Source organism: Kryptolebias marmoratus, linkage group LG16 (assembly GCF_001649575.2).
Source record: "Kryptolebias marmoratus isolate JLee-2015 linkage group LG16, ASM164957v2, whole genome shotgun sequence".
Taxonomy (NCBI): Eukaryota; Metazoa; Chordata; class Actinopteri; order Cyprinodontiformes; family Rivulidae; genus Kryptolebias; species Kryptolebias marmoratus.
Window position 1 is genome coordinate 9,543,694 of NC_051445.1, and position 26,454 is coordinate 9,570,147.

Consider the following 26,454-nt stretch of genomic DNA (forward strand, 5'->3'; position numbering starts at 1 on the left):
CTTGGTTTAAGTCACCATTAAGTGCACAGCTCTATGAACATGCTTGCCCGTCATTTACATGGTTTCAAACGGACGTTGAATTACTGCACAACTTCGTCTCATTGGGGATTATCATGAAACTACCACACTCGCTGCCAAAAAACAAACAAAAGTAAAGCACCCAGACAAAATGGTGGAAATGTAACGAAACTGCACACGTGGAAAAGTTCTGTGACTGTATTTCAGTGATCACAACATCTAAACAAATGGATAACGAAGTTGGCAGTACGATGACACTGCTGGTCCCACGTCAGTAGGTTGTGGTCTCCCACTCAGGCAAGATTAGAGTTATATTCTTGTTTCTCTTCTCTTGAAGCAGGGTGGCCCTCCAGATAAAGCAGAACGTCCGAACAGAACCCACATGTTGGACCGAGGAAGGATATGGGGACCTCAGCACGACACAAGCAGTCCATGAACATGTCTTGTGTGTGGCAGGTGTTGTCTTGTTGAAAGACCAGGACGCTACAGGAGAGGTAAGACATGTAGTTCTGAGCCATCGAGAGTCCAACTCCTGTGTGAGGGTAGCAGACACAGATGTCATGCAGTTTAATACTTGGTGCAGAATATGATGATCCTCTTTGGTGTAGTCTGTCTTGGGTGACTGGAACCTTCATGTTTGTGGTTCCAACATCAAGCCATTGTGACACCCAGCAACACTGTCTTTACCTGTTTTGCTGTGCAGAGTCACAGGAAGCTGGTGCCCATCTCCATGGTCGAGGCAGGGGAGACCCTGGAGAGGTTGCCAGTCCGTCACATGATTCGATCACCCAGCTACAGTCAAACCCACAATGTGTTCCCTACCAAACTCCATCAAGTGCTGGTAACCCTGTCTAATGAACCTACGAGACATCTTTTTCTGTTTGGTGTCCTTCACTAACTGTTTGGACTGACTACTGGACACTCCAGTAACTGCCTGATAACACCATCACTCTAGTTGTGATACCACCACTTGTGCCCTCTGGTGTCTAAAAGTTAAGCTCCTGCCACATTGTGTGCAAGTTCCTCCAGGTGCTTGACCTTTGTTGTCAGTGAGTATGTTCACGTTGTGTAAAAATGTGTGATTGTAATTTTTCTCTCAGTGGTGGAGACCTCCCTAAATTTGTTGGGCATCCTTTTGATTTGTTAATATGGGAAAAAAAGAACCAAAAACAAATAATTTGCTGCAAAACTTTAATATTTTGTGATTACAACCAACAAAAACTGAAGCAACGTATTTGCAAGAGTCAACTGAAGGGTAAAAGGTATGTTAAGATGCTGCATAAAGGTAAAAAAAAAGAAGCAAAAATGTGTACAGCTGGCTGAAACTGAAACAAATAGGTCAAAAATGCAACAAACAAGTAACTGAGGTGAGTCAGGGCTGGGTGGTGAGGGAAACACATGCACCTACACAGAAGACAAATGGGAAACGGTAACATAAAAGTAAAGCCTTCAAGAAGTTTTGTGACAGGTTCATTGGTTATACAGTATTTGGTGACAAAGCTCAAAGTGCCTACAGCATTATATTTGATTATATTTTCACCCAGAAACATTCAAAAGCTCATTTACATTCATGCCACATTCGCTCTGGTGTTCTCGTTCTCTTGTTCTCCCCTTCTTTTTATCTCCCTTGCTATCTCTCTCCGTTTTCTCTTTCATTATCTCTCCTTCCTCCTCTTTCATGTCACTCCTTCAGCAGGGGCTGAAGCGCCAGGGCTGGTGGCTTCTCTCTCCGGCGTCCTTGCTGCGGTTTTGGTGCAGCTGTTTGGCTGTGATAAAGAGAGCAAAGAGGAGAAGTTTTCACACTAATTACAACACAATAATGAAGTGCTCGGTAAAAGGCACGGAGAAAACGAAGGTCAAACAGTCATTTGTGTAAAGAGAGCCGAGTCTATTAGAAAGCATCTGTGAAATGAGAGGAGAATATTGGAGAGAAGGGTGTTTTTAATAGATGGAGGCGTGTTAAGAACATTTACCGCTCACACTCGCAGTACGTTTTGGCTTTCTGTGACTGTTTGGCCTTTTTCATCTTCAGTTTTCTCTATAAAAATTAGAAAAAAATGCATTATACTTTTGTTTCCCTAGGAAACAGTTTCTCCTTCATTTCACCTTCCTGTTTTGTTTCCCAAGGCAGCAAATGATAATCATTTGATTCATTTACCTTCTTTCTTCTGATCCTCTTCACCATGACAATAATAACAACAATTAGGATGATCACAAGCAGGCTGCCAACTCCGATCGCGACACACACCCACCAGATTAGGCCCAGAAGCTCGAATTCGCTGGCGTATGTATGTGGATTGTTGGTGCCACCTAGTCGAGTAAAGACAACAAGGATCAAAATGAGTCACATTCAGTGAAGAATCACTTTGTCTAAAACGTAAGAAAGTGTGAAGAGTTGAACAAATAGTACCGCTGCTATTCTTTGAATGCGTGCTGGTTGTATCTTCGATATCTGGTTGTTTGGGAATGGGAGGTTTTGGGAATGGTGTGGTTGCAAGCCCTGAAAGGAAAAATAAAAACTTTATTCCTGTCCACATGGGTAGCTTTTGTTGTACCACTAAGGTGCAAAAGAAATGGTAGAAGCATCATACCGGTTACAGTGACAGTCAGAGTTTTGTTGAATTTATCCACTCCATTCACCACATGACACTGCCACATCCCTCCATGTGAGGCGTCTACAGGGTTGAGCTGAACTGTTTTTGACTTCTCCACTGAACCATCTGGCTTCTTCCATTCCACTGTGGAGGTTTGGTCTGTTACCTGACACTCCAGGGTGGCCTGCGTTCCCACCTGGACATTGTGGGAGGGAGCAACCGAGACTGGCAGAGACGGGGGAAGAAGATACAGTGAGAACCACAAAGATCGGAGAAGCCATGCTCATGAAAATGAGTTGATTTACATGACATGCCCTGACAGGACTCGACGATGTGATTAAAGCAGTATCACTGATGGAGCAGAAGATCAGAGTTTTTGAAAAATTTTATTTTAACATGCACGGCATGTTAAGGAGCATGTAACTGACTTATTCTGCTCATGAAAACTGTTGTTTAGGGAGTTTTCTTTTTGTTTTTGATTATTAACATAAATAAAGATGGACATTTATTTCCACTGTCCAAAACTGAAGCTAAAATGTTCAGGGTCTTTTTTTTTTGTTGGGACCTGCCATGTTCTATTTTTAGGAGCCAGAGTCTGCACACTAGAAACATGAGGATGTGTCGTCGATACAAAATAAAAAGAAAACACCCTCCCAACTCGTTACAGCCGGTCTCACTGTCAGTTACAGAGTAACGTGACACTTTCCTTAAAGCCTCAAAGAACTCATTAAAACTAAACATTTTAAATACTATACTGTAGTCAGCCACTAGGGGGCGCTCATCTTTGTGGCTTCAACTTTCATGTTCCAGTCCTGTGTCTAGTTGTATGTCAGTGGTTCTAAAACAATAAATTTCAACAAGATGTCCAAGTTAAAAAACAAAGTTAGGAGCGTTTAATAGGATCATATTGTTGAATTTTAGAAAACCTGTCCTTTTCTGGCATCTTAAAATGTACTTTTGCGATGTCCTGAACTTAATGAAAGTGTAACCATGACAACCAGCTATTACATCTGTGTAAAGGAATAATTAATGCAGTTATTATTTTTCAGTAGAACTGACTTGCGGAAGTGAAATTTTATAAACAAACATTTTGAAAATCCCCATTTTGCACTTGAGTCTGCTGACTGACAGTAAATTAGTTCTGTTTTCAGGATATCAAATAATCTCACCCTCTGTGAAACACTGGATGGAAAGTGTGGTTGTTTGTTGTTTTATTTTACCTGAGTTGGCAACTCACCTGAGACCACAATAAGTGTTTGTTCATAAGATACACCATCTGCTTTACAGGTGAACTTCCCAGCATCTCTTTTTTCTACGTTGTCAATTCGCAGATCTTTTCCATTCATCTTTGCCTTTTGTGTAAAGCGACTTCCACCTAATGCAGAACATATATAAAACAAGTCAATACTACATAATATTAAAGACAATAAAAATGTGTTGAAATCAATTAGGCATTTCCAATTTTGTGCAAACCTTTGGAGTTGTGACCACTTCTTTCATCAATTCTATAAATCAGTTGATCTCCATAACTCCACTCCAGTCTGTGTTGAACTTTTTTAGCTCCACAGATTAAAACGATTCTCTGCCCAACTTCTGTGAAGGCAGAGTTTCCTGTTGCAAAGAGAGCACCCAGCACTGAAGGGAGAGGATAACATATAACACATTCCTTATTCAGGCCTCAAAAACGTATCTGACAGAGTATGAAGTTAAAGACATTTTATCATCTTGAGTTGGGGAATTTGAAATGATTAAAACATAAACCACATTTATCTTTTGTTAATTCTACTTATAGTTTCAAAGACAGCAAGGATATAAAACAAGAAACTTTTAAAAATTAAGTATTTCATTTTAGAAACATACTTACCAAATCCAAACCAGATAATTGTCTTCATTCTAAATGTTAGATCTGATTTTAAAACAAAAAGTGAAAATGAAAAAAGATTTCGATTACAACAAAATCATAAAAGAACTCAAATGCAGTAGCTCAGTGGGAGAACGAGCATCCATTTTAGTAATACCACACGTCGCTTCTGTTTGTGAGCGATTTACCGAAAAACATGTGATCCCTAACTACCAAGCTCCCGCTCTACTTCCTTCCTTTCTATATTTCATGCATTAAAAAAGAAAAAGATTACATACAAAGTCTTGCTGGGTAGATTTATAACACTGAAACAAATGTTTAATGAAGAAACAACTGATCATTAGTTTATCAATGTTGTAATTTAAGATGCTTCCACTACGGATGCTGCAGTTTTACACAAAATTGTCCAACTAAAATAAGCTTACAGTAAAATGACTGACTAGTTTGGCTGTAAATGAAAATGTTATTCAACTAGTAATGTAAATTATTTAAAACAGTTAAAGATTTAAAAAGTTTAAGAACTTTTAGCAAGCCGAAAAACCATTTAAACATTTTTTTCAGTAATTCGTCAGTTCATAAGCAAGAGATTATTCATGTTACGTCCACCATTCAATATAAATTTGCAACAATTATAATTGAATCACTTGAAGATCAAGAATTGTGTCAAAATTTGGAAGATCTGGCACATCATATTGCACTGGAGTAACTACAGAAAAAATATTTAATTACTCTTTAATACGCTCTAATAACAGTGGCACTCAACTCTAAAGAAATAAGAATTAAACACATTTAGCACAATATTCTCGACATGTTTATTTGAGCTACAGTTAAACTATAAACAAAATATACAGATAATAAAACAGCATTTTAAACTGCATTAAGTTTGAACTTCGAAACCCATCGGAACATCTTTATATAAAAAAAGATTAAATGTTAACAGCTTATACTGACATCTTACCTTAATTTTACATCGACGTGGGAACTTTAGTGCCATTACTGAAGGTAAAAAACTCTGATCCTCTCAGCGCTTCTTGGCATTGAAATGCAAGTGTGCAAGGATGTAAAAACTGTAGAAAGCGGAAGAGACTCGAAGAGAAACCTGCACCTTGGAAAGTTGTAGGCCAGAGTCAACCCCAGCTCTGTGTGGTTTTGTTGCTTATGCCTTACTGAAGTCGCAGTCTGGCATTCTGTACACTGAGCTCAAGGAAGAGTTTAAAGAGTCAGGCAAAACCGGCACATTAGGTACGACAGATTCTTGCCCAAAACTTCAGAAATAACACCGGAGACGTGCCGACAGAGAGGAATTTTTATTTATCACAGCAAAAGTAACAAAGCATTTGTTTTCAAAATAAAAAACAAATAAAACACAAGTCACCCCAGTATCACCCTCACCAAGCTTTTTAGAAAAACATGTTGATTTGGTGTGGGTTTTTTTTGTTTTTGTTTGTGACTTTTCTTTTTTTTTTCATGTGATGGGTGCTGAACCGATTTTACTTCCTCACTCAAACGGGTCGAGGAGGCTGAGTGGAGTTAAAGGTGGTGACACCGAGCTGCAGCTATTCGGCAAAACAACGGAGGACTGGAAGCAACATATTTAAACATATAAGGGCAGTGACTACTGACGGCAGTGGAAATCAATAGTCGGGGATGGATTAGCCTTAACATTTGAATAAACTCATCAGTTAGGAGTGAATAAACTCAGTAGTCCTAGTCCCTCAGTTTCTGTTTCTGTGGAGGGGGTGTTCGCTGAAGCAGGCTGAATATATTTTCTGAGTTAAACCTGGATCACATGCTTTTAACAGTTCACAGGTAGTCCTCAGTGTTACTCAACAAGGTTCTGGTAACAACCGGAATAAAGCAGTCCTGTAGTTTGCGATAAGTGGATCAAAAGGAACATCAGAACACCCCCCAAACACCTTCACCTGAACATTTACACCGATTTATTTAACTGTGTATAGGCAATCTGGGAGATTTATTTACATTTTTTTGTCAGTTGTGAAGCAGGTCTGGGCATTTTAAGAGCTTGCTGTTGGGATTTTGTTGGCATCCAAACCCCCTTTTTTGTCTCATTCAGCCACTCTGCGATAGAAGTAAAGATAGCCCAGGTCTTTGGGAGGTTTCTCTGAGGCGCAGACCTTCTGATCGTTAAAGATGACCCACCTGTAAAATCACATTTTTAAAAAAAGCCATTAGTGATTGAATGGCATAAGGACACATGGGCAAATCAAACTTCAAATATAGTTATAAATGAAACATTTCCATATTTGAATTTAGGCAGATAACACTATAAGTTTTGACAAATTACTTTACATGCAGATCGTGGATCAGTTATAAAAGATTCATTTTGGACTCTGGAGTCTGGTGCCCCCTGCTGTAGCACTTTAACACCTTCAGCCTTTTTACTGTACCTTTTATCATCACTCTGTCAGAACCAATAATATCTGTCAGATGTGGTTCTTTTTTGGGTTTTAAACATTTCAGCAGTTGCTCCTTACTTTAAAACACCACGTTGAAGCTTGAAAACAGTTGGCCATAAAATACTCACTGCTGGTCCTTCTTGATGTGACAGACGTAGTGGCCACACATGGTGCTCGTTCCCATGTGGCTGATGAACGCAAATAACTCGTACTCTGGATAAAGAAGAGATTTAGGCCTCGGTTATAACTTTAAACTTCATGTGATGCTGATATAAACACTGGCACTAAGAAGATACTGAAGTCTAAATTCCTCCCGACTATCCTTCTCAAACAAGCTGTGAGGACATCCTGAGATGAAAGCTCGTTTGTCTCTGAACTCACTGCCTGGTCCGTCTCTGACTCGAGGCCCAGGCGGAGGATCCCTGCCGCCCTCGCTCTCTGCAGCCGAGCGGCCGCTTTCAGACACCTCCATGGAGTCGAAGTCGTCCAGGTGGGAGAAGATCCAGTCCACTGCGCGGTCCAGAACGTTACTCTGTGACACAGGTAGGTAACAAGAGTACCGTCGACGGTCAGAAAACTGTCAGAGCATGAATTCCCAAAAACAACAATCCTGAATACATGTCTAAAGTTGGAGCACAGACAGGGTTTTCACAAAGAGGTCACCTGTGACCTTGACCTTCGACCCACTGACTTTACAATTAATACAGATCATCCTTGACCAATGAGGTGTTTCTTTTCTTATTTCATTCAGAGGCTTGTCAAGTTTTGCGGCTTACAGTTCTAAGACAACATCTTGTTGGTATAAAAATATCATTTTAAGCCTGTCAAGCTGCATTATCTTTGGTATTTTTCACAGACGCATCTGAGGGAAAAAGATTTGTGTTTTGCTACAAGCTGTTGCCTAAAGACACAATTTAAAGTAGGTCTGATGCCAAGATGCCCGTTATAAGACGACGAAACACTGGTTCTTCTTTTGAGATATTGTTTTCATCTTTGAATAATTTATAAGTCATTGATTTATAGGTTTAGCAAACAAAAACAAAATGTCCTAAAATAGTCAGAAATGAACAGAACAATGAGTTAAAAAAAAAACAGCCTGGAAAACAATTTCTCTAGACACCTTTAAACATTTACAAGTCTAGCTCCTAAAAGGAAAAATGAGAGGTGGGTAAAGACTTTTGTACACTGATGTACAATAAAATTAAGTACTAAAAGAACATAACAACAGTACTTTCCAAATTAAAAGTGAACCCGTGGTCAGTGTCTCATTTTTAACTTGACAGAGTTTGATTCTCACTGTTGCTCGGAGTGCTCTGGTTGCCTGATCTCGACTGAAGCCCATGGACACGATTGTTGCCAGGTGTTCCTCGGACAGGCTCTCTGTGGGAGTGGTTCCCGGTCCAGAGCTGCTTCCCGGCAACACCAAGGGAGCCGAAAAGTCTGCAACAGCAATCAGAAGATGAGAACATGGAGACCAGTGGGAGTGCTCAACTAGCTGCCTGGTAGAATCCCGTTTTCCTCCCCACACACACACACACACACACACCTGGATCATCCATGTGGCTCATGATCCAGTTCATGGCAGCATCAATTCCAGTGTTTCCGGTGTAATATACCGCTTTCCTGCAGGCCTCCAGGGGGAATCCCATTTCACACAGCTGGGAAACAGTAGAGTCATCGAGGACTGGAGCTGAGAGTGAGTCGAGACAAAACCCTTGAATTACTTGGACGTACATCATGATAATTGATTTTAAGTAATTTGCAGGTTCTCTTTATCCATCCTCATAATACTAAAACTTAAATTAAAAGGGATGTGTAAATAAATCATATATAAGAACTTGAACTCACACAACATTGATTCATGACTTTTGTTTCTTTGAAATGTAAGTCAAATCAGATCATAAAATAAAATAAAGAATCAAAAATGCAACGAACAGACTCATGGAAACAGAAAAGGTGGAAAAAGAAAAGGAGGAAACAAAAACACAGAAGAAGCACGAGAGCAGAAAAGACAGACAGACTGACACAGCAGTGGGGAGTAGAGCGAGTCGTCCTCGTCGTTGCCATGGGAACCCAGGATACCTTTAACCTCCACATCTGGGGTCATGAGTGGGGGCGGGGCCACCTCTGGTAGAAGCTCCTCCCCTGGCTGCTGACCGGTGGCACGCAGCGCGCTCAGATCCAGAGTATCAGGAACGTCGATGCTCACATCTGTGCAAACAAAAGGAAAGGTTTTAATTCTGGTCAGAAGTTTACTAAAATAAAGACGAGACAGAACATATTTTCTTGTCATTTTCTTCAAGTGTGAAGAACTCGCATCTTTTGATCATGACTACGTTCTACCTGTATACCATTTTGATTTTTGTTTTCAAACTAAATTTAATTAAAGCAGTTACGAGTCACAGCGTGGCACCTCTCTAAAAGATGCGGATCTGTTTTGAGTAGACCCTCAAGACTACACTGAAGTTTCATTTGTTCAGTTTGCAGATAATCCTAACTGTTAAAACACACAGCAAGGAAAACTCCAAACAGTATCTTTGCTCACCCAGCTTCTTAGGCACCCAGTCAAGGCCAAAAGTGAACTTTTTAATCTGGATAACCAGGTGGTCGGGGAAAGAGGCAAAGCGGGTTGTTCTGACAGATGAGACAAAACATAACATGAACACACAGATTGCACAAACTGGTTCCGTGTTTCATTCACTCTCAGTTTGCGAGGCCGTTGCTCATCTTACTTGGTAGCAGTAGTCTTTGCTTGCACGGCCGAACTCCAGAAGTCTGTGAGGACCTCCGGTTCACTGAGAGCTGCCATACAGGCTGAGAAGGGGATTTGTGCACGCACTGTTGGTGCTGATGAGTCCCCCTCTTCACGGCGGCGCTCTGCCTCCTGAAGCTCTTCTGCGATTTGATTCGAAAAAGATCATTAAAATGCTAAATAACGAACATGGAAAGTAAACTAACTGACTTATAATCAGCCACAAAGAAGACTTGTTTAGTTTGCATTTAGACCACTTGTTGAAACCTTTGACGCCTTGTTTCTCACCTGTGTTCGTAGCCTGGTCCATGGGCACGGGGAGCTGTACAATGTAATCCACCCGCTGTGTGTACTTGGCTTTTTGTGACTGCTGGCAAACAATCTTCTCCTCCACTAGAAACCTGAAAGCTTCTGATGGATTGGGCCCAGAGCGACAGTTTCTCTGTAAAAGACAAAAAAAAGAGAGAATGATTTTAAGGGAAGGGGGCTGAGGACTGATGAGAGACAAAGAACGAGAGAGTAGCTTTACCTCCACCATGTTTATGAAGTGCAATAAAAACTCCTGGGCATCCTGCTGTCGATTGGTAGAAAACTCTGGGTGACCCCGTCCAACAAGTGCTTTAAACATTTGTGGCGCTATTCCGATTTGGTCACCCTGCAGGAAAAGCATCAACGGAAAGGTGTTAGTTTAGGTTTAGCTTCACCTATTTCTAAGAGTGGATCCCAAAATGAGCAACTTAGACTTTCAAATCAACTGTGACTGTCTGTTTCTGCTCACCCTGGGTTCAGATGCACCATTTTCATCTCCAGGGTCCGGTGCTGGTTTGGAATACTCTCCTGACACCAGCCCATAACCCAGTTTAGCTCTGAAAAACAAACAAAGCTGACATCAATGAACAGCCAACAAACCTTGTAAAGCAGACTCGTGAGAGAGGAGGATTTAGGGAAGGGACCCTGATGTAATTGTTGCTTTCAAAAAGCACAGTAAAATCTTTAATCACGAAGGAGAGAATTTCTGTTGAGAATAAAAAAGCTTTTGTGCAGCACAGCAGAAGCAGAAATTGTTCAAATTGCACAACATACACTTACCATCCCAGCACATTTTAGTTAATATGATTAAAGCACTCAAATTACAGCAAGAGAAGATAGTTGAAAATTAATTACTGTGGTGGACTGAATTTTATATTTGAAAGCTAAAAAGGTCAAACAAGATGATATCAAGACCAACCCAAATTAATCTTTAAATATGTGCCTATTTTAGTGAGAGGTTTGTCTCGCATTAGTCTCACATGAAAGAGCCCAGGGACTGCAGGAGGATAAATGCAACCTCTGCTAAAACCTGGTACACTTTCTGTATTTCTTACAAAGTTATTATTTTGGAAATTGTACATTGTCCCTGATTAAATAAATTCAAATGTTTTAGTTCTTCACTATGATAATCAGGCAGAATTTCATCTGAAATATCTCTACCTGAAGCAACACTGAAGTTAAAATCTAACTAAACAGGAACAAAAAATAGCAGAAGCAAACACTAAAACGACACAAAAAGCTTTTATAAAACCGTCTAACTTCCTGACGTCAAAATGCTGTGAGTTAGAAAATTAACCTACACTAAGAGCCAGAAATTTCTTTCATGTTGTTTGTATGATGATTACATTTCTATACAGACCAATTTTTACAGCATATTAATCCGGCACTGTCCTTTCTTTCCTGCTGTACCACTCTCAGATGGTTTCAGACATCTTATGGTAATGTAAGACCTCATTATACGTAATGAGGACACTCACACTTGAGTTTTGAAGTCCTGGGTTGGGTCACTTGGCGCTTCATCAACGATCTTGTCAAAGTTTGACACGTATCTGCGGAACATGAATAAAAGGGCATGAAACATTCAATGCCTTTGTTGTATTAAAGTGAGTGCTGGACACCTTGAGTTAGTTTCTTATGATGGTGATTGTACAATAAAAACCAAAAAAAAGAAGCACTGACTTGCTCTGGAAGTCTGGAACGGTGAAGAGCACTTGCATGACAGAATTGAGGTAGCAGCTGTTTCCCAGGTTCCTCATGCCAGTCAGGCCGGGGCCAAACAAGGGCTTCAGGGTGGTACCAGACTCCTGGATTACCTCCCATTCCCCTACACGCTGGTTCACAGCGATCTCTAACTCTGTCATTGTCCGCTCAGTCTGACGGGAGAAAATTCAAAGCCATAAGAGACCGGAGGATGTGGAGTGAGGCTTGATATAAAAGGCAATAGAATGAGCAGCAGAACAAGTAGGACTGAAGGGTAATGACTGCAGGCAGAAGAGCAAGAACCTATAAAATCCCAGCGCGGAGTGCTGCAATCTGCCTTCTGCTTTATTTCGAACACTTTTTCTACACCCTGTGTGTGGCACATCATTAAGTGCGTGCAGAAAAATATTAGAAAGACAACACACCACATTAGAGAACAGTGAGAGGTACATTGATCTTAGAAATTGACATCTGTGTAATGTGAGCTCTGCATAGGAGAAGAAGCAGGTGGCTAAGAAATTAATGGCAGCAGGAAATCAGAAAACATACAGGTGTTCAGAAAAATTGAAAAAGTAGCCAAATAAAATGTACTGTCTAGAGATGTTATTGTGTTACAAAAGCTGTTTGTTTATCCAACAAAATGAAAATCTGTTCCATTTTATTCCTCTGTTAATGGCTCTGTAACAATAAAGCTGATATTTTCAATCTGTTCAGCATCACCACATGTTTGAGCCATGATTGGTATCAACCTCTAAAACTGAAACTGATGGGTCAGACATCAGGGACACGGTCCGCAGTTTGACACTGTCTTTATTTGGCTTCTTTAATTTTGAGCCAACAGGATGTTTACAGATTTAGTTAATAAAATATATCCACTTGTTCATTTTCTTTTTCCGCTTCTCCTTTCTGGGTGGTGGGGGAGCTGGCGCCTACCTCCAGCAGTCGCTGTGTGAGAGGCAGGGGACACCCGGAACAGGTCGAAAGTCCATCACAAGGACACAGAGAGACAAATGAAACAACCACCCACTCACATTCTTTCTCTCCTAGGGACAATTTAGAGTTACCAGTTAACCTAACATGCATGTTTTTGGTCTGCAGGCAGAAACCAGAGTACCGGGAGTAAACCCCCGCACGCAGAAGGAGAAAATGCCAGCACCAGGACAGGAGGCCATCCTACGACTTTCCCTCTGGGAGGTGATAGCATGGTGGGGCTCTAACCACTGCCCCACCATGTCCCCATGAAATATATCCAGTATCTGTTTTTCAGATATCTTAAAGTTTACACAAAGGCTGAGCCTGTCATGTGAACAGACTGCCAGAGAGACAGCCTGCCTGCTGAAAAGTGAGCAGTCTGCTTCCACACAGCGTCTTTCTTGGAGAGATTTTAAATGTTAACAGAGAAAAGCAAGACAGCAGCTTGCCATGTCTGTAATGCAAACAAGGAGAGAGGCCAAAACTGCAGGGATTTTTATACCAACATCAAGGAGACAACGGGATACAGTCTATTCTCTCTCCAGAAGATGTCAAGTAACATCAGCAGAGAAAGGGCTAAATAGTTATAGTACCAGCTGGATTAGGAAATATGCAGCCTAATCCAAGGTAAGCTTAAATTTACCATTTAGTCTATAATCATTGGCTACTCTATGAGAGAGAGACAGCATTTAATGTGAAATCTGACAAAACTTAAAAATGTTTAAATTGTAAATAAGGCTGACTAATATCTCTGTTTAGAAAAATAACTTGTTTCAATGCTGAAAGTTGGAAACTAGAAAAAAAGACAAGTTTGATGTCTTCAGATGCCCCAAAAGCAGACAATAAAACTAATATCATTAAGTCTTTTTCATGCAACATCAAACTGACCTTCTCCATGGTCATCATGTCAATGCCAAAGTGAGACAAGTGCTCCGGTAGCTTGGAGTCCAGCACCATGTCATCCTCATCGTAAGAATACACATCTGAACATACAAAACAGGGGAGGCAGTTGAAGAAAATGATGCACAGACAAAAGCACAGTCAATACAATTACAACCTTTCTATAAATAATAAAGAACACCAAGACTAAAACAAACTACAGTCTCTTTTTTTTTATTTTACTGTAAAATAAATCCTGATCTAGTCTTTTGCTTACCGGCGCCATCAGGAGTGATGGTACCGAGTTTGACAGCGAGCGGGTATCCCGTCTCCTGGTAGTGGAGAAGAGCGTGGTTGTTGCCCCCCGAGCCATCAAAATACCGACGACCACAAAGAACTTTGCCGTCTGTCAGGTTCATCCAAATATTTTCCTGAAGGTCACACACTTCACACCGCCAGCCACTATAAGGGAAAACAAAAACAAGAAACCATCTATCCTGAACTGTGTTATTAGAGACAACAGCACTGATAAATCAACAGATCTGAAAGGCCTAGGCATTACTGACTGGATGTTTTCTCGAAAATAAACAAAAGATTTAAGGCATTTTAGTAAGCGTTCAAATGGAATATGAACTCAGCTGAGTTTAAATCTACAGTATTGAACAAAGAGCTGGAACTTCACCTGGGAGGGATCTTGACTCCATTGTCAAGCTGTTTCAGGTCAGCTGCATGCTTCGACTCCTGCCTCACCTCTCCATCCCACTGCTGAACTTGTAAGGTATGAGACACTGAGTCGGCTGCCATGATACCCGCCATTGACAGAGACACCTAGATGTAAAAACAACACAAGAACAAGCTTAGAACTAACTTCTTCAAAAATCTGTAGGGTTTATTTGATATTGTGAAGGTGTCCGGTTGTCATTTCTTATGCTATACACAAACATACACCCAAAAGTAACTTACCCGCTCTCTTACGACATCAGGCATTGTGGCAAGGTCCTCTGAATTGACTTCCTGTCTGTCAGGTAAAATTACCACTTTTACATCCTCCTCATATTGCTCCTGTTCAACATCGAACCCTCCTTCAATCCCTGCACAGAACAGAAATGGAAAAGGTAGCAGATTTAATCTTTTGTCGAAGACTCTGGACTCGGTTTTCTTTTTCTGACTTTTTCCACAGAGACGTCACTGAACAGCTGGGACTTGTGTGAAAAAGTCAGAAGGAGGAAACTTGTCCAGGGTCCTCACCACAACAGGCAACGTGGTTTAAAAAGAGCATAACCCCCCATGACGCAACCAGAGACACATTTCACCAGTACAAAGAAGAATAGATGGAACTAAATATTGAGAAAATAGTATTTAACATTCTGTCAATAGATGAAAACAGGATTGTTCCAGTAACATGACACTAATTCTAACACCTAAAAATCAAATAGGGGGACCCTCAAATAGTGAAAACTGACACCACAGAAAACCTGTGGATTATAACAAGGCTCAAAATGTGTCAGCCCGTGTCAGTTTTGCATGCTCTCTCACCTATGGCCAGTCTAGTGGGCTTTTTCTTGGGTGGGTGTCCAGAGCCAGAGTTAGTGTCATCTTCCTTCTGTGGACATAAAAGTGTGATATTATGAGGAGGAAAACCTGCATGTGCCGGTCATTATGTAGCTGCGTCATGTCCATGAGGATGACGGGGTTAGATTGTAAAAGTCTACCTTGGCCTTACGAGTCCGGGTGATGTGCAAGTAAGCTCTCTGACCGGTCCGAGCATGGTGCCTGTCCACGTACTGGCTGCCAAAACCCAGGAAACTGTTCATGCACACATACAGGCCTCCTTCACTCTCCTGGAAAGAAAGCACATGGGTTTTAAATATGACAGCCTTGTCTTTCTCACCATCTTGTCACAACACATTAATTGAGAAGAAGAAAATGGGCCAATCAGAGCATCTCAGTGACAAAGCATCAGTTGGTGTAACCTGCAGCTACTTTTAGCTAACAGCCAGCTAACGTTTACTACAAAGCAACTGACGTTAACTTTTTTTCATCCGAGAAACAGATAAATGACTATGTTATTTTGAAAACAAAGTTATAATAAAGTCATTAACGTTCCTGATAGGGTTGGGACCATAAAACCAGTGCGTTAAGTTGCTTTCTAGTTTGACAGTTAAACCAGCAGAGTTAGCTAAAGAAGCGAGTCGGGCTAAGTTTCCATTACAAAGCAATGTTAGCTTAGCTTCACGTTAGCACGTCAGTTAGCCGAGAGAGGGAAATACGGTCAACCGGTTTGTCAAAGTGAGCCAAAATGACATGCCAGACTGGATTAAGCGGGGCGAATGCGATGAGAAAAACACCACTGCAATTCTGGTTAGCTACGGGTGTTATTTACAAAAGAAAATGCTCACCGGCGAGGCAAATGACAGGGCGCATTCATCTTTGTGGACACGGTCTCCCGGCTTTGGAACGCGAATTGTGGACAAAACCGACATCAGAACCTCACCAACATCCGCCATCGTAAATTCCCTGGTTTTGTTAATCAATGGGGACTCTTTTCCTTTCGAGTTTGTCCACTGAACCTTTAGGATTACCCGTCCGTTGTCTAGCCTGCCTGCTACTGCCCGTGTTTGCCTGAATGAATCATGAGAAGCTGCCTGGTGTTGAGGGAAGGCCGAGCGCGAGCTGATTATGGCAAGCCGGTTTATCATATAATATTAAAACAGGCTCTTCAAAACAAATAGCCATAATTCAATCCTAGTCAAAATGAACCTTTCAGACAATCTTCCTCCGATTTTAAAACCATATCCTAAATGTATTGTTACTGCACATATGAAGAGTAACGCCGAACACATTAAAATCTTGTAACCCAGTAGAAAATTTCGCCACAACAACAATAAAGTTTATTTTATGAAAACTTGTTTTGATTTTTAACCCTCTGCACTGGGGTTATTACCAACACAGTCAAAACCCAGGTGACAGCTAGAAACTAGAGACTTGTTGAGGCTGGAGTGACACAACTGCTCAACTTTTCCGAAAATGGATATTTATTATTACATACTGTCACTATATATTTATCAAAGTAAATGTTACAACAGCCTCTTCAGTTGTTTAGGATCTGGGGTTTTTTCTGGTAAAAATTTCATTTTTACTTGGAGGAATGAAATTTAAGAAACTACTCTCCTGTACAGGATTAAAACGTTTTTATCTATCTATGATTTTAAAAAGTAAGACGGTGTGTCCTGATTATACGGTAGAACGGCCTGCCATAACCAACTGTTTACCGTAAACCACATAGAAGAGACCCACTGTAATTTTTATCATCTTCAAAATTTACATTACGGCTATATTTAGCAATAGAATATCACTGGTTATAACTTAAATTATGCATGGGAATTCATAAATGTGATTGCTGCATTATCCTCACAGAGGGTAATAATGTATTTCAGTTTAAAGTTGAACAATTACGGTAATTCTGGAACTCAGACTACAGCTCCCTCTTGTGGCGATATAAAGTATCGCAGTTTCAAAAACTGCTTTAAAACCCGTCATGTTTGAATCAGTTCGAAACTAACAGTCGATTAAAGTTGATGAAACAAACTAAAACTTGCATAAAATGGCGCGACGACCCTAACTTTTTTAATTCGGGACTGAACTGTCCGGACTGACTCCCCTTCGTTTTTTACGGCTCAAATCTCACTCCTCCTCTTCCTCGAGCTGCGTCTCCTCCCGGGGTCTGCGAGCCGAACCATGGCGCTGCGCTCCGGACGCCTCGCTGCCTACGTGGCGCTTTGCTTGTTCAGCGCCGCCGCCGGAGCGTCTTTCTCCGGCGGCACCGGGGTTCTGTCTCTCCTGCAGCCGTATGATTTCCTGTATTACAGCGGGGTGAGGGCTTATTACGGAGAGGAGTGGGGGAAGGCTGCGGAGCTGCTCGAGAAATCCATCGGAACCAGGGAGACCCTGCTGAGGGTCCGCAGGCAGTGTCACCAGGACTGCGCGGCATCCGGCACCGACGCTTTTAATAAGCTTGGTATGGTCAAATTTTACCTAAAAGATAAATATATCTGTAATAAATTAACCCAAATCAGTAGAAATGTGTTGTATTTCCCTTTAACTGCTGTTTAGTCCTAGAATTGATCACCCATTTTATTTTAAAGCCACTGATTTCAAATGAATCTGTTCGTTTTTGCTCAATAGTTTCACTTTACACAACATATAGTCCTGTTAGGTTGTTTTATTTTGAAGAAGTGTCCATTCTGGAGGTAAAAAGTAATTACTGTCTTACAGATTTTGCCAGAAGTATTCGCTCGCCACCCTTTATATTCATATGAACTTGAGTGACATCCCATTCTTAATCCATAAAGTTTAATATGATGTTGATCCACTCTTTGCAGCCATAACAGCTTCAACTCTTCTGGGAAGGTTTTCCACAGGTTTAGGAGTGTTTTCATTCGTCCAGAAGCACATTTATGAGGTCAGATACTGATGTTGGACAGAAGGCCTGGCTCTCAGTCTCCGCTCTAATTCATCCCAAAGCTGTTCTGTCAGGTTGAGGTCAGGACTCTGTGCCGGCCAGTCAAGTTCTTCCACACCAAACTTGCTCAGCCATGTCTTCATGGACCTTTGTGCTCTGGTCATGTTGGAACAGGAAGGGGCCATCCCCAAACTCTTCCTACAAAGTTAGGAGAATGTAATTGTCTAAAATGTCTTGGTGTACTGAAGCATTACGAGTTCCTTTTGCTGGAACTAAGCGGCCGAGCCCAACTCCTGAAAAACAACCCCACATCATAATCCTCCCTCCACCAAACTTTACACTTGGCCCAATCTATTGTCCTGGCAGCAGCCAAACCCAGACTCATCCATCAGACTGCCAGACAGAGAAGCGTGATTCGTCCCTCCAGAGGACATGTCTCCACTCCTCTAGATTCCAGTGGCGGCATGTGTTATAAGACAACATCTAACACTTTGCACTTGGTGATGGAAGGCTTGGCTGCAGCTGCTTGGCCATGGAAACTCATTCCATGAAGCTCTCTGCTCACTGTTCTTGAGCTGATCTGAAACCCACATGAAGGTTGGAGGTCTGTAGCTGCTGACTCTGCAGAACGTTGGTGATCCTCAGCATCCTCTGAGCTCGCTCTGTGATTTTTACGTGGCCGACCACTTCATGGCCAAGTTCCTGTCATTCCCAATCGCTCCCACTAACAGTTGGAATATTTAGTAGTGAGGAAATTTCACGACTGGATTTACTGCAACAGGTGTCATCCTATCACAGTTATATATTAGGTCAAACCCTAACCCTATTAAATTAAAAATAAGAGAAATAGGCAAACTAAATAAATAAATAAAAGTAAAGAAGACTTTGGACACTCTATGATAAAAAAGATCCAGTGTGAAAAGGTTGTCTTCCAGAATCTCCTGCAGCTCTGCAGTAAAAACAGACATAATTATGTGGTGGAAACTGCTGCAAAACATCAGGGAAGTTAAAAAATACCGTCTCAGAGCAGTGTCACCTATTTATCACAATCAAGGTTGTAAACTAGATAGCTTTTTTTCTGTTTTTAGTAGTTTTTTATTATTTAAAACACAGAAGACTCCAAAGAGACCCTTCATGCATCAGATGCGTTCCTGTGTGTGATTGTCAGAGTCTGAGGAGGGGAACATGTGGGACCTCTGGGCCCTGGACTGGATTCAGCAGCGAGCCGAGTGTTTGAGGTTCTGCATCGGGCGATTTGTCTCCCCCACGGGACAGCTCCCTGTTTCTACTGACATCGAATATGAGTTCGACACCCGAAACCCCTACAACTTTCTGCAGGTCACGTTCTACAAGGTAAGCTGCTCTTTGGCCAGTCGCAGTAAACCTTTTTATTTCTAACGATGCAGCTTCTGTATTGTTGTTCGCCGACCTTTTTTTTTTTTTTTTTCAGTTGGAAAAGTTGAAGAAGGCGGCCTCGGCAGCTCACACCTACTTCGTGGCCAACCCGAGTCACCTGGAGATGAGAAACAACATTGAGAAGTACAGACGAATGGAGGGGGTGACGGAGGAGGACTTCCAGGACAGAGAGGCGGAGAAGCAGAGGCACTGGGTGAGCAGAGACCGGGTTGCAGATTCTCAGGCCCTGTTTGCACCAGAACCACCTCTGGAAGTTGTGGTGAATCAACAAAAAAAAACCAACAACACGTTTACATGGATGCGGCTGTGTTCATCGAATCTGCTGTAGTTTCCATCCCAGGCAGGGTTGCCAGATGAGAAATGACAAACTATTGTACTGTGGCTTTAATATTATTGTATTTTGACCCAAATTATCATATGTGCTGAGTGAGGTGAGGGGGGCGTTGTAAGATTAGTTGTGTCGTGATTGGTGAACACGTGCACAGGAAAGGAGGGGAACTTGACCCTAAAACTGTCTTATAAAAACATAAAATCTCTCCATTATTATTTTCTTGGTGTTTTAGTTTTTATCCAGGTTGTCTTTGTAGATAAGATAGAAAAGTGTTATAAACTGATATGCAGTTCAGTGAAAGAATCTAATAAGCTGTGGTTTGGATCAGTCTTCAGTGTTGAAGGTTCAAAAAGTAAAAACAGTGTAAGAGCATGAAGATAGCTCAAAACACTGAATCCCTCTCTTTTACACCCTAACTTCTTGTTTCCACCCTTAAATTCTCCACATAATGAATTGATTCTTCTATGCGTAATTGTATTTTCTCCCGTTAGAAGCCGGTGCTGCAGCATCTCCAGCTTTAATGTCAGGTGTTGTTCCTCAGATCCTGTACGATGCTGCTCTCCAGCACGAAGCCTCCTCCGACTGGACGCAGGCGGCGGAGAGGTGGGAAGCCTGTGTGAGCGAGACTCTGCGGCAGACGGAGGAGTGCCGGCTGCAGTGTGAGGTCGCCCCGCAGCGGCTGCCCGAGGAGCGCGGGGTGGACAGTGTCGACGGGGTCTTTGAAAAGGCTGCAGGTGGGAAAAAGACCGCTTTTATCACGTGTCAGAAAAACGCACCTTTTATATTTTCACAGGAGGAAGTTTATGCACATGGTTTTCTCAAGAAAATTTAGATTTTAACATAAAATATTACAACCAGTTTTGTACTTTTTTAGCAAAAAATTCACTTTTAGCTTTTACATACTGTAACTATACTGATACATTACAATTAGCAAACTATTTCAAAATTAAAACATGTTTCTTCTTCATTTTATTGAGCCTTTCTATTCATTTTTGTGCACACTATAAACCTCTATAGTGATCGGTTGCTTCTGTGTTTTTGGTAAATGTTGGTGATGTTTTGGTAGTTTGTTGATTATTTTTAGGTTTTCACACAGAATGAAAAACCTTCAGTTAGTTTCTTCCTTTGTGTTATTTTTAGTCTGTTTATAAGATTTCCTCTGTTGTAAATGAATGAAAATGCACCTAAATCATTCCTGTTTTCATGCTTTAGGGAATAGTTTAAGATACAAACTGTTAATATGTGAATAATTGTTTACATAATCATTATGAACTGATATGGAAATGGAACAAACTTGTTTACTGGTACATATAATGTCGGCTTCACAAATTTGCTAAAGATTAATGATGATTACCTGCCTTCATAAAAGGCCATCAACCATTTAATTCCCCGTGTGTTTGTTGGTCTGTTAATTTCCAGCTCAGCTAATTTTACAGATATTGAGCTAAGGCTTGGTGTGGTAGTAGCTGAGAGTCATCCTGAACACACGCTTTGAGTGCTAATTGCATGTTTAAAACTTTGACGTGCTAGACGACAGGCGTAATGTATTCCATCAAGGAATGCTTGTTTCATCATTCATGTTTCGGCCTTTTTGTGCTCCCTGTTTTGTTATATTTTTTTTCTTCTCCTTTCAGCTCTCTCTCTGTCTCTGCTGTCATGCCGTCAGTCCTGTGTGACTCAGGTCGCCACACGACCCGGGAGGATATCTGCTCAGGAGGACTTCCTGCCGACACAGCTGGAGCATCTGCACATCGCGCAGTTTAAAGGTCGGGTTTTGGGGAGAACACTAAAGATCCCTTAGTGTCCTATTATTATTGTTTTTGTGCTGAATTTTTGATTCCCGACAGCCGGTGACGTTCGGGGAGCCCTGAAGACTCTTGGCTCGTTTCTCCTGTTTTACCCCTCTGATAAGAACTCCTTAGACAACCTGCAGCTCTACCAGGAGACACTAGGGGGAGACGTAGAGTCACATGACACACAACCTGCTCAGGTATTGCTCCACAGTGTGTTTGTTGAGAGATTATCTCAGTTTAAATAGAAAGATTTTGCATGGGAGCTTGTTTTTGTTTTCATTCATAAACAGTTCCCGTTTTTATTTTTTTCAGGCAACTTCAAAAATGTTTCAAACTCAGTTTAATTTTCATGCTTGACTACAAGTTTGTGTGTTTATGTCAAACAGGAGATTGTCACATACATCAGTCGGTCCTTGCAGGAGAAGAAACTGATTTATTTCGGCGTGGAGAACCTTGGGTTCAGTTTCACCGACCCAGTAAGTGTCGATGCCAAATAAAAAGACCGAAAGCCTTAAAGCGTTTGTCTCCCCCGAGTTTATCGATCATCCTCTCTGTAGGACCTTTGGACTCCAGAAGATGTCGTACCTGAATCAATACGGGACGACTGGAGGTGAGACAAATGGAGACAAATTCACTCAATAACTAGCTGAATGAAATGGACGCTCAGCTCTGTATCTTTTTTCCTGCCAGAGCTGAAAAAGACAAATTGAATGAGAAATTAAATGAGAAATTAAAAGAAGGAAATCAGCCGGAGGAAGTGGATGACAGTGGGTTTTTTGCAGGTAAATAAACAAAAAAAATTAATTGTCTCATGATTTCATTAGTTTCAGGGCTGATCTTTTACGATTCTTCCTCCCGACAGGGGGCCCGGTCCCTCAGATGGGTGTGACCATAGCCATGGACGATGAAGCTCTGAACGGGACCAATCGAGTCCTCCTCGATGGAGTCATGACTGAGAAGGAGTGTGGCAGAACACTGCAGCTAGCATCTGTGGGTTTCCCATAACTGAAGCTGTTCTCCGTCTAAACCGCATCAGCACCCTCACCTTCCGTTTCGTGTCGTCCTTCTTAGGTCGCAGCATCTCTGGGAGACGGTTACCGGGGACGCCGATCTCCACACACACCTCACGAGACATTCGAAGGTCTTACCGTCCTCAGGGCTGCTAAGGTGGGAGGACAGAATGTGAAGTGAACGGGAGTACGCCGTCTTTTAGGAAACTGTTGAACGTTACAGCTCGTTCTTTCACAGCTGTCTCAGGAGGGTCTGGTGAACCAGTCGGACGCCCTGTTGCTCCACGAGCTGGGTGAAAGAGTGAGAGCGCTGCTGCACTCCTACTTCAGGAGCCCCTCAGAACTTTTTGTTTCTTTCACACACCTGGTGTGCCGAAGTGCCATTACAGGTATTATCAACATCATCCACATCTGACTCCTGATTTGGTGCTAGAATTAACTGAGCTTTGATTTCACCACGGCAAACTTAAATGTATTGTTTTCGTAGACATGTATTAAAATATTAAACTAAGTGTGCCCACCTTCTATTGCTGGGAGTTGAAACAAGCAGGACACAGTTTACGGAGGCCACCATGTTTTATTTTTGGAACCAGAGTCTGTGCACTAGCAATGTGGGGCTTTAAGTCCTGCCTACTTCCCCGTACACAGACATGGTGTTACATGAGCTTTCTTTTAACCAGGAAATAACTAAACTTATTAGAAAAAGTGAATATTTGAACATACAGCAGCAAGATAAGAAACTAATCAACAAGAATCAACACCTGAAAAAATCTGAGGTATATTTTAAAATTTATTTTACTAAGAACAAAGTCCTTTTTGTTTACATGGAGGCAAGACTTAAAATCTGTCCTGGGACCGTCCTGTGGGGATGCTGCTTCAACTTTTGGGTTCCCATATGAAGTCTAGTATTTTAATACATGTCTGTGGGTTTTTTATTTTTCCATTCAGGTGACCAGGAGGGCAGGCTGGATCTGTCTCACCCCATTCATGTTGACAACTGTCTTCTTGAACCTGAAACCAAACAGTGTTGGAGGGAACCGCCTGCGTTCATACACAGAGACCTCAGGTACAGCGGTGTGCACATATCCCCTGTTAGCCCTAGTTTATTTATAGTTTGCTTCCAAGAATGAGGAATATCATTCTCTCGCAGCGCCATTCTCTACCTGAATGATGACTTTGACGGAGGAGAGTTCATCTTCACTAAAAGAGATGCCAAGACAGTAACGGTGAGTCACTTTGTTGTCAAATATATGTGTTAAAAAACTTTTTTTTTTTTTTGTCAGGCCTGTTAAATTGTTGAACTTTTCTGCCCTTGTGCTCATCTACAGGCTCGAGTTAAGCCCGGCTGTGGTCGGTTGCTGGGTTTCTCCTCAGGCCCAGTAAATCCACATGGTGTTACTGCTGTGACAAAAGGCCGGCGATGCGCGCTGGCCCTGTGGTTCTCCAAAGAGAAGCTCTACAGGGACATGGTGAGCATTCGCCGTGACCTCCTCCCCCTCAGGTCAGGACTGTTGCCTGCAGTCCTGTTTGCTGATGTCGTGACACCGGTGTTGGATAATAGGACCAGCCCGAGCACCATGCAAATCTGTTGGTTGTTTGCATGTTTATGCTCATTTACCCTGCTTGCTCTGCGGTCGTGCCATGTCATTGGCCTTAAGGTTTATCAAATGTGGTCTTGGAAAACATATAAATTTATAGACTTATCAGTTAATAAACCTATTGTTTTTTAGCATTATTTAGTAAAAATAAATTTTGTTTTTAATATAACTTCAATTAACATATTTTAAACCTTTCAGTACAAAAAAAACCCCATAAAAATGTAAAAGAATCCCAGTTAATCAGGTGACTTAACAGGGAAAAACTTCACTTAACACATTCATCATTCCTTTTTGAAGGGGAAATAAAAACAGGTCCTAAAGGTTTTAGTTCGGGCACGTTGTTGCTGACACGTCTCACCTCTTAGAAAATACAACTCTGAATTTATTTATGGGTCTTTGTTACAAGAAACTTGTCTCAAGGTCACAGTTTGTTCACATTTCTTTAGGTAAAAAAGTACAAAAAACACCACACATAACAAACAGCTTGGCAAAGAACCCAACTGAGTTCAATCTTTACTTAGTAACAAGCTAAAATACTTTCTAGAGAGTAACTTTGTTACAAGAAGGCTGTCTCAAAGTCACAATTTGTTCACATTCCTTTACCTTTTCCAAAAAGCTATTAGCTAAAGGATGATGTACGCAGGTCATGTGTCAGATTTTTGTTGTACTTTTCCTTTTAAAGACATGACTTTCAGATATGGTTAAGTTGCTGCAGATTTTTTTTAAGCTCTGACTCTTTTTACTCTGTCGTTCACGTTCATTTCCCCATTTTTTATATGCTCTCATGATCAGGAGCAAAGACTAAAAAAGCAACTAAAGTCCAAAATGGAAAACTTTTAAAAGACCTTTCCTGGGAACCTGAATACAGAAGAAGGTTTAAACCCTGCACAGTATTGTATTCTCCAATATTTTGCATATTTCCTGCAGGAGCGAGAGGAGGCAGAGGCCCTGTGGGAAGCAGATGGACATAAAGTGCTGAAAAAGGTGGAGGAGGAGAAGGAGGGCGGCGCCACTGCCGGCCGGAACGCTCGCAGCCAGGCGCCTAGAGAAAAGAGCAGAGGGAGGAGCAGGGTGACGGAGGGAAAGGATGAGCTGTGACAGCCAGAAGAAACCTGAAACACTGAAACTTTCTACATGCATTCTCCAGGAACGGTCCACCATTTTCCATCCAAGTGTCCCACTCCATTTTTACACAATTCTGCAGTTTTTACTCAAACGTTTTTGTTCTTTAAGTTGATGCTTCTTTGGCGCCTATGTCGTGTTTAATGTGTAAATGGTTTATTTATACTGTAAATGGGGATTTTAGTTCTGTGATATCAGTTTGTGCCTTTGTTTTGATACCGACTTTAAAAATAAAGACAGCATAATAAGTATTAAATGTGACCGTTTTTTTTTGTTTTTTTTCAGTGCAGCATACTAAATGCGTGCAAGTGTTTGGAGTAGGAAGAGGATTAGGACCAAGAGTGGGGTCAAAAAGGGGTTAAAAAGTGACCCGAGGCAGCACAATCAATTAAGCAATTACCTTACACTTTCCATAACAGCCTGCTGATTTAGTCCTGCTTAAAGTTCAAGGAACATGATAAGATGTAAGCTCTGACAACAACACAGTAGTGTTTTAGAAGTGGAGATAAGAGCATTGTAAACAATAGTTTCAGGTACAAAGTGGGAGAGGACCGAATGACAGAGAGAGAGAGAGAGAGGTACAGAGCGGGAAAAAAGATAGAAATAGAGAGATTACTGTTAATCCCTCATAAATGAGTGCATTTGTTTATGAAGCTTACAAAATCTTCCATTTAGAATATGGAATAGTAATCCAGAGAGAGGGGATTTAATCATACACATCCAGTGATGTGACACTCGACCCTCCTGCTTCCATCTTATCGTGCCCATAAAAACCAGTCCCTCCTCTGCCGCCGTCTTCATGGCCCATATTAACACACTCACCCCCCCTTGTGTTATAATCCCGCTCAGATTTGGGTCGGCAGGCTCGTTTAATGGTGCCTTCATTTGAACTTTTTCGCTTCCTCGCAGACACGCAGTCCCCCCTCCCCCCCAAAAAAGGAAATTTTGCATTAATCTTCTCTTAAGTAGGTGTTTTGTCTCTAATGCACATCAGACATCCAAACATTAAGTGCCCCAACTGTCTGCTGTTCTAATTACACACATGGCTAGAAAGCATAAAACTCACAGCCATATCTCCTCATCTTCCTGAAATCAATATCATTGGCAGAAATTATGTAAGACCAAACTTATAAAGCTGAGATCAGAGCATCCTGTTGTCATTATAGCTGAGTGCTGAGGATAATGAGTCGCTTACAGCCAACTCTTCGCAACAAACGCC

General features: G+C 41.5%; 3 protein-coding genes across 7 annotated transcripts; 1 reads left to right on the forward strand and 2 right to left on the reverse strand.

The window, feature by feature from the left end:
* Nucleotides 1-1,192: 1,192 nt before the first annotated feature.
* cd4-2.2 (CD4-2 molecule, tandem duplicate 2) lies at nt 1,193-5,619 on the reverse strand. 4 transcript variants are annotated; one of them, XM_037980534.1, is made up of 9 exons: nt 5,432-5,619; nt 4,477-4,518; nt 4,086-4,223; nt 3,850-3,987; nt 2,610-2,837; nt 2,429-2,518; nt 2,177-2,328; nt 1,992-2,056; nt 1,193-1,784 (listed from the first exon to the last, which is right to left on the reverse strand). In XM_037980534.1, the coding sequence occupies exons 2-9, from the start codon at nt 4,502-4,504 to the stop codon at nt 1,700-1,702; spliced, it is 924 nt and encodes a 307-aa protein (XP_037836462.1). In that variant the 5' UTR covers nt 4,505-4,518; nt 5,432-5,619; the 3' UTR covers nt 1,193-1,699. The 4 variants fall into 4 exon arrangements, with proteins under 4 accessions (XP_037836462.1, XP_017270937.1, XP_024861548.1 ...); XM_017415448.3 differs by having other exon boundaries at nt 4,086-4,247; nt 5,432-5,617; XM_025005780.2 differs by lacking the exon at nt 5,432-5,619 and having other exon boundaries at nt 4,477-4,645.
* A 145-nt stretch (nt 5,620-5,764) lies between these two features.
* On the reverse strand, nt 5,765-16,174 carry usp5 (ubiquitin specific peptidase 5 (isopeptidase T)). 2 transcript variants are annotated; one of them, XM_017415362.3, is made up of 20 exons: nt 15,903-16,174; nt 15,216-15,344; nt 15,040-15,106; nt 14,467-14,594; nt 14,186-14,331; nt 13,781-13,965; nt 13,513-13,607; nt 11,632-11,825; nt 11,430-11,501; nt 10,421-10,508; nt 10,172-10,297; nt 9,931-10,084; nt 9,623-9,785; nt 9,436-9,524; nt 8,916-9,101; nt 8,437-8,580; nt 8,188-8,330; nt 7,272-7,422; nt 7,019-7,103; nt 5,765-6,633 (listed from the first exon to the last, which is right to left on the reverse strand). In XM_017415362.3, the coding sequence occupies exons 1-20, from the start codon at nt 16,008-16,010 to the stop codon at nt 6,540-6,542; spliced, it is 2,547 nt and encodes an 848-aa protein (XP_017270851.2). In that variant the 5' UTR covers nt 16,011-16,174; the 3' UTR covers nt 5,765-6,539. The 2 variants fall into 2 exon arrangements, with proteins under 2 accessions (XP_017270851.2, XP_017270852.2); XM_017415363.3 differs by having other exon boundaries at nt 8,973-9,101; nt 15,903-16,172.
* Nucleotides 16,175-17,023: 849 nt separating this feature from the next.
* On the forward strand, nt 17,024-25,491 carry p3h3 (prolyl 3-hydroxylase 3). The gene is made up of 16 exons (XM_017415377.3): nt 17,024-17,521; nt 19,134-19,318; nt 19,416-19,574; nt 20,254-20,446; nt 21,347-21,478; nt 21,560-21,702; nt 21,892-21,981; nt 22,063-22,115; nt 22,196-22,287; nt 22,368-22,495; nt 22,577-22,672; nt 22,754-22,904; nt 23,464-23,581; nt 23,666-23,741; nt 23,844-23,984; nt 25,041-25,491. The coding sequence occupies exons 1-16, from the start codon at nt 17,242-17,244 to the stop codon at nt 25,209-25,211; spliced, it is 2,208 nt and encodes a 735-aa protein (XP_017270866.1). The 5' UTR covers nt 17,024-17,241; the 3' UTR covers nt 25,212-25,491.
* The last annotated feature ends 963 nt before the right edge of the window (nt 25,492-26,454 follow it).

Bases quoted from the DNA above. Each gene is read 5' to 3' on its own strand.
- cd4-2.2 (XM_017415448.3), bottom strand. From the start codon at position 4,504: ATGAAGACAATTATCTGGTTTGGATTTG. The intron at 3,988-4,085 runs GTTTGCACAAAA...GTTCTGCATTAG, and splicing joins AAGTGGTCACAACTCCAAAG to GTGGAAGTCGCTTTACACAA. The intron at 2,329-2,428 runs GTACTATTTGTT...TTACTCGACTAG, and splicing joins GCATTCAAAGAATAGCAGCG to GTGGCACCAACAATCCACAT.
- usp5 (XM_017415362.3), bottom strand. From the start codon at position 16,010: ATGGCGGATGTTGGTGAGGTTCTGATGTCGGTTTTGTCCACAATTCGC. The intron at 9,786-9,930 runs GTGAGAAACAAG...ATCAAATCGCAG, and splicing joins GGACCAGGCTACGAACACAG to AAGAGCTTCAGGAGGCAGAG. The intron at 9,525-9,622 runs GTAAGATGAGCA...CTCATCTGTCAG, and splicing joins GCAAAGACTACTGCTACCAA to AACAACCCGCTTTGCCTCTT.
- p3h3 (XM_017415377.3), top strand. From the start codon at position 17,242: ATGGCGCTGCGCTCCGGACGCCTCGCTGCCTACGTGGCGCTTTGCTTG. The intron at 21,703-21,891 runs GTATTGCTCCAC...TATGTCAAACAG, and splicing joins ATGACACACAACCTGCTCAG to GAGATTGTCACATACATCAG. The intron at 22,905-23,463 runs GTATTATCAACA...TTTTCCATTCAG, and splicing joins GTGCCGAAGTGCCATTACAG to GTGACCAGGAGGGCAGGCTG.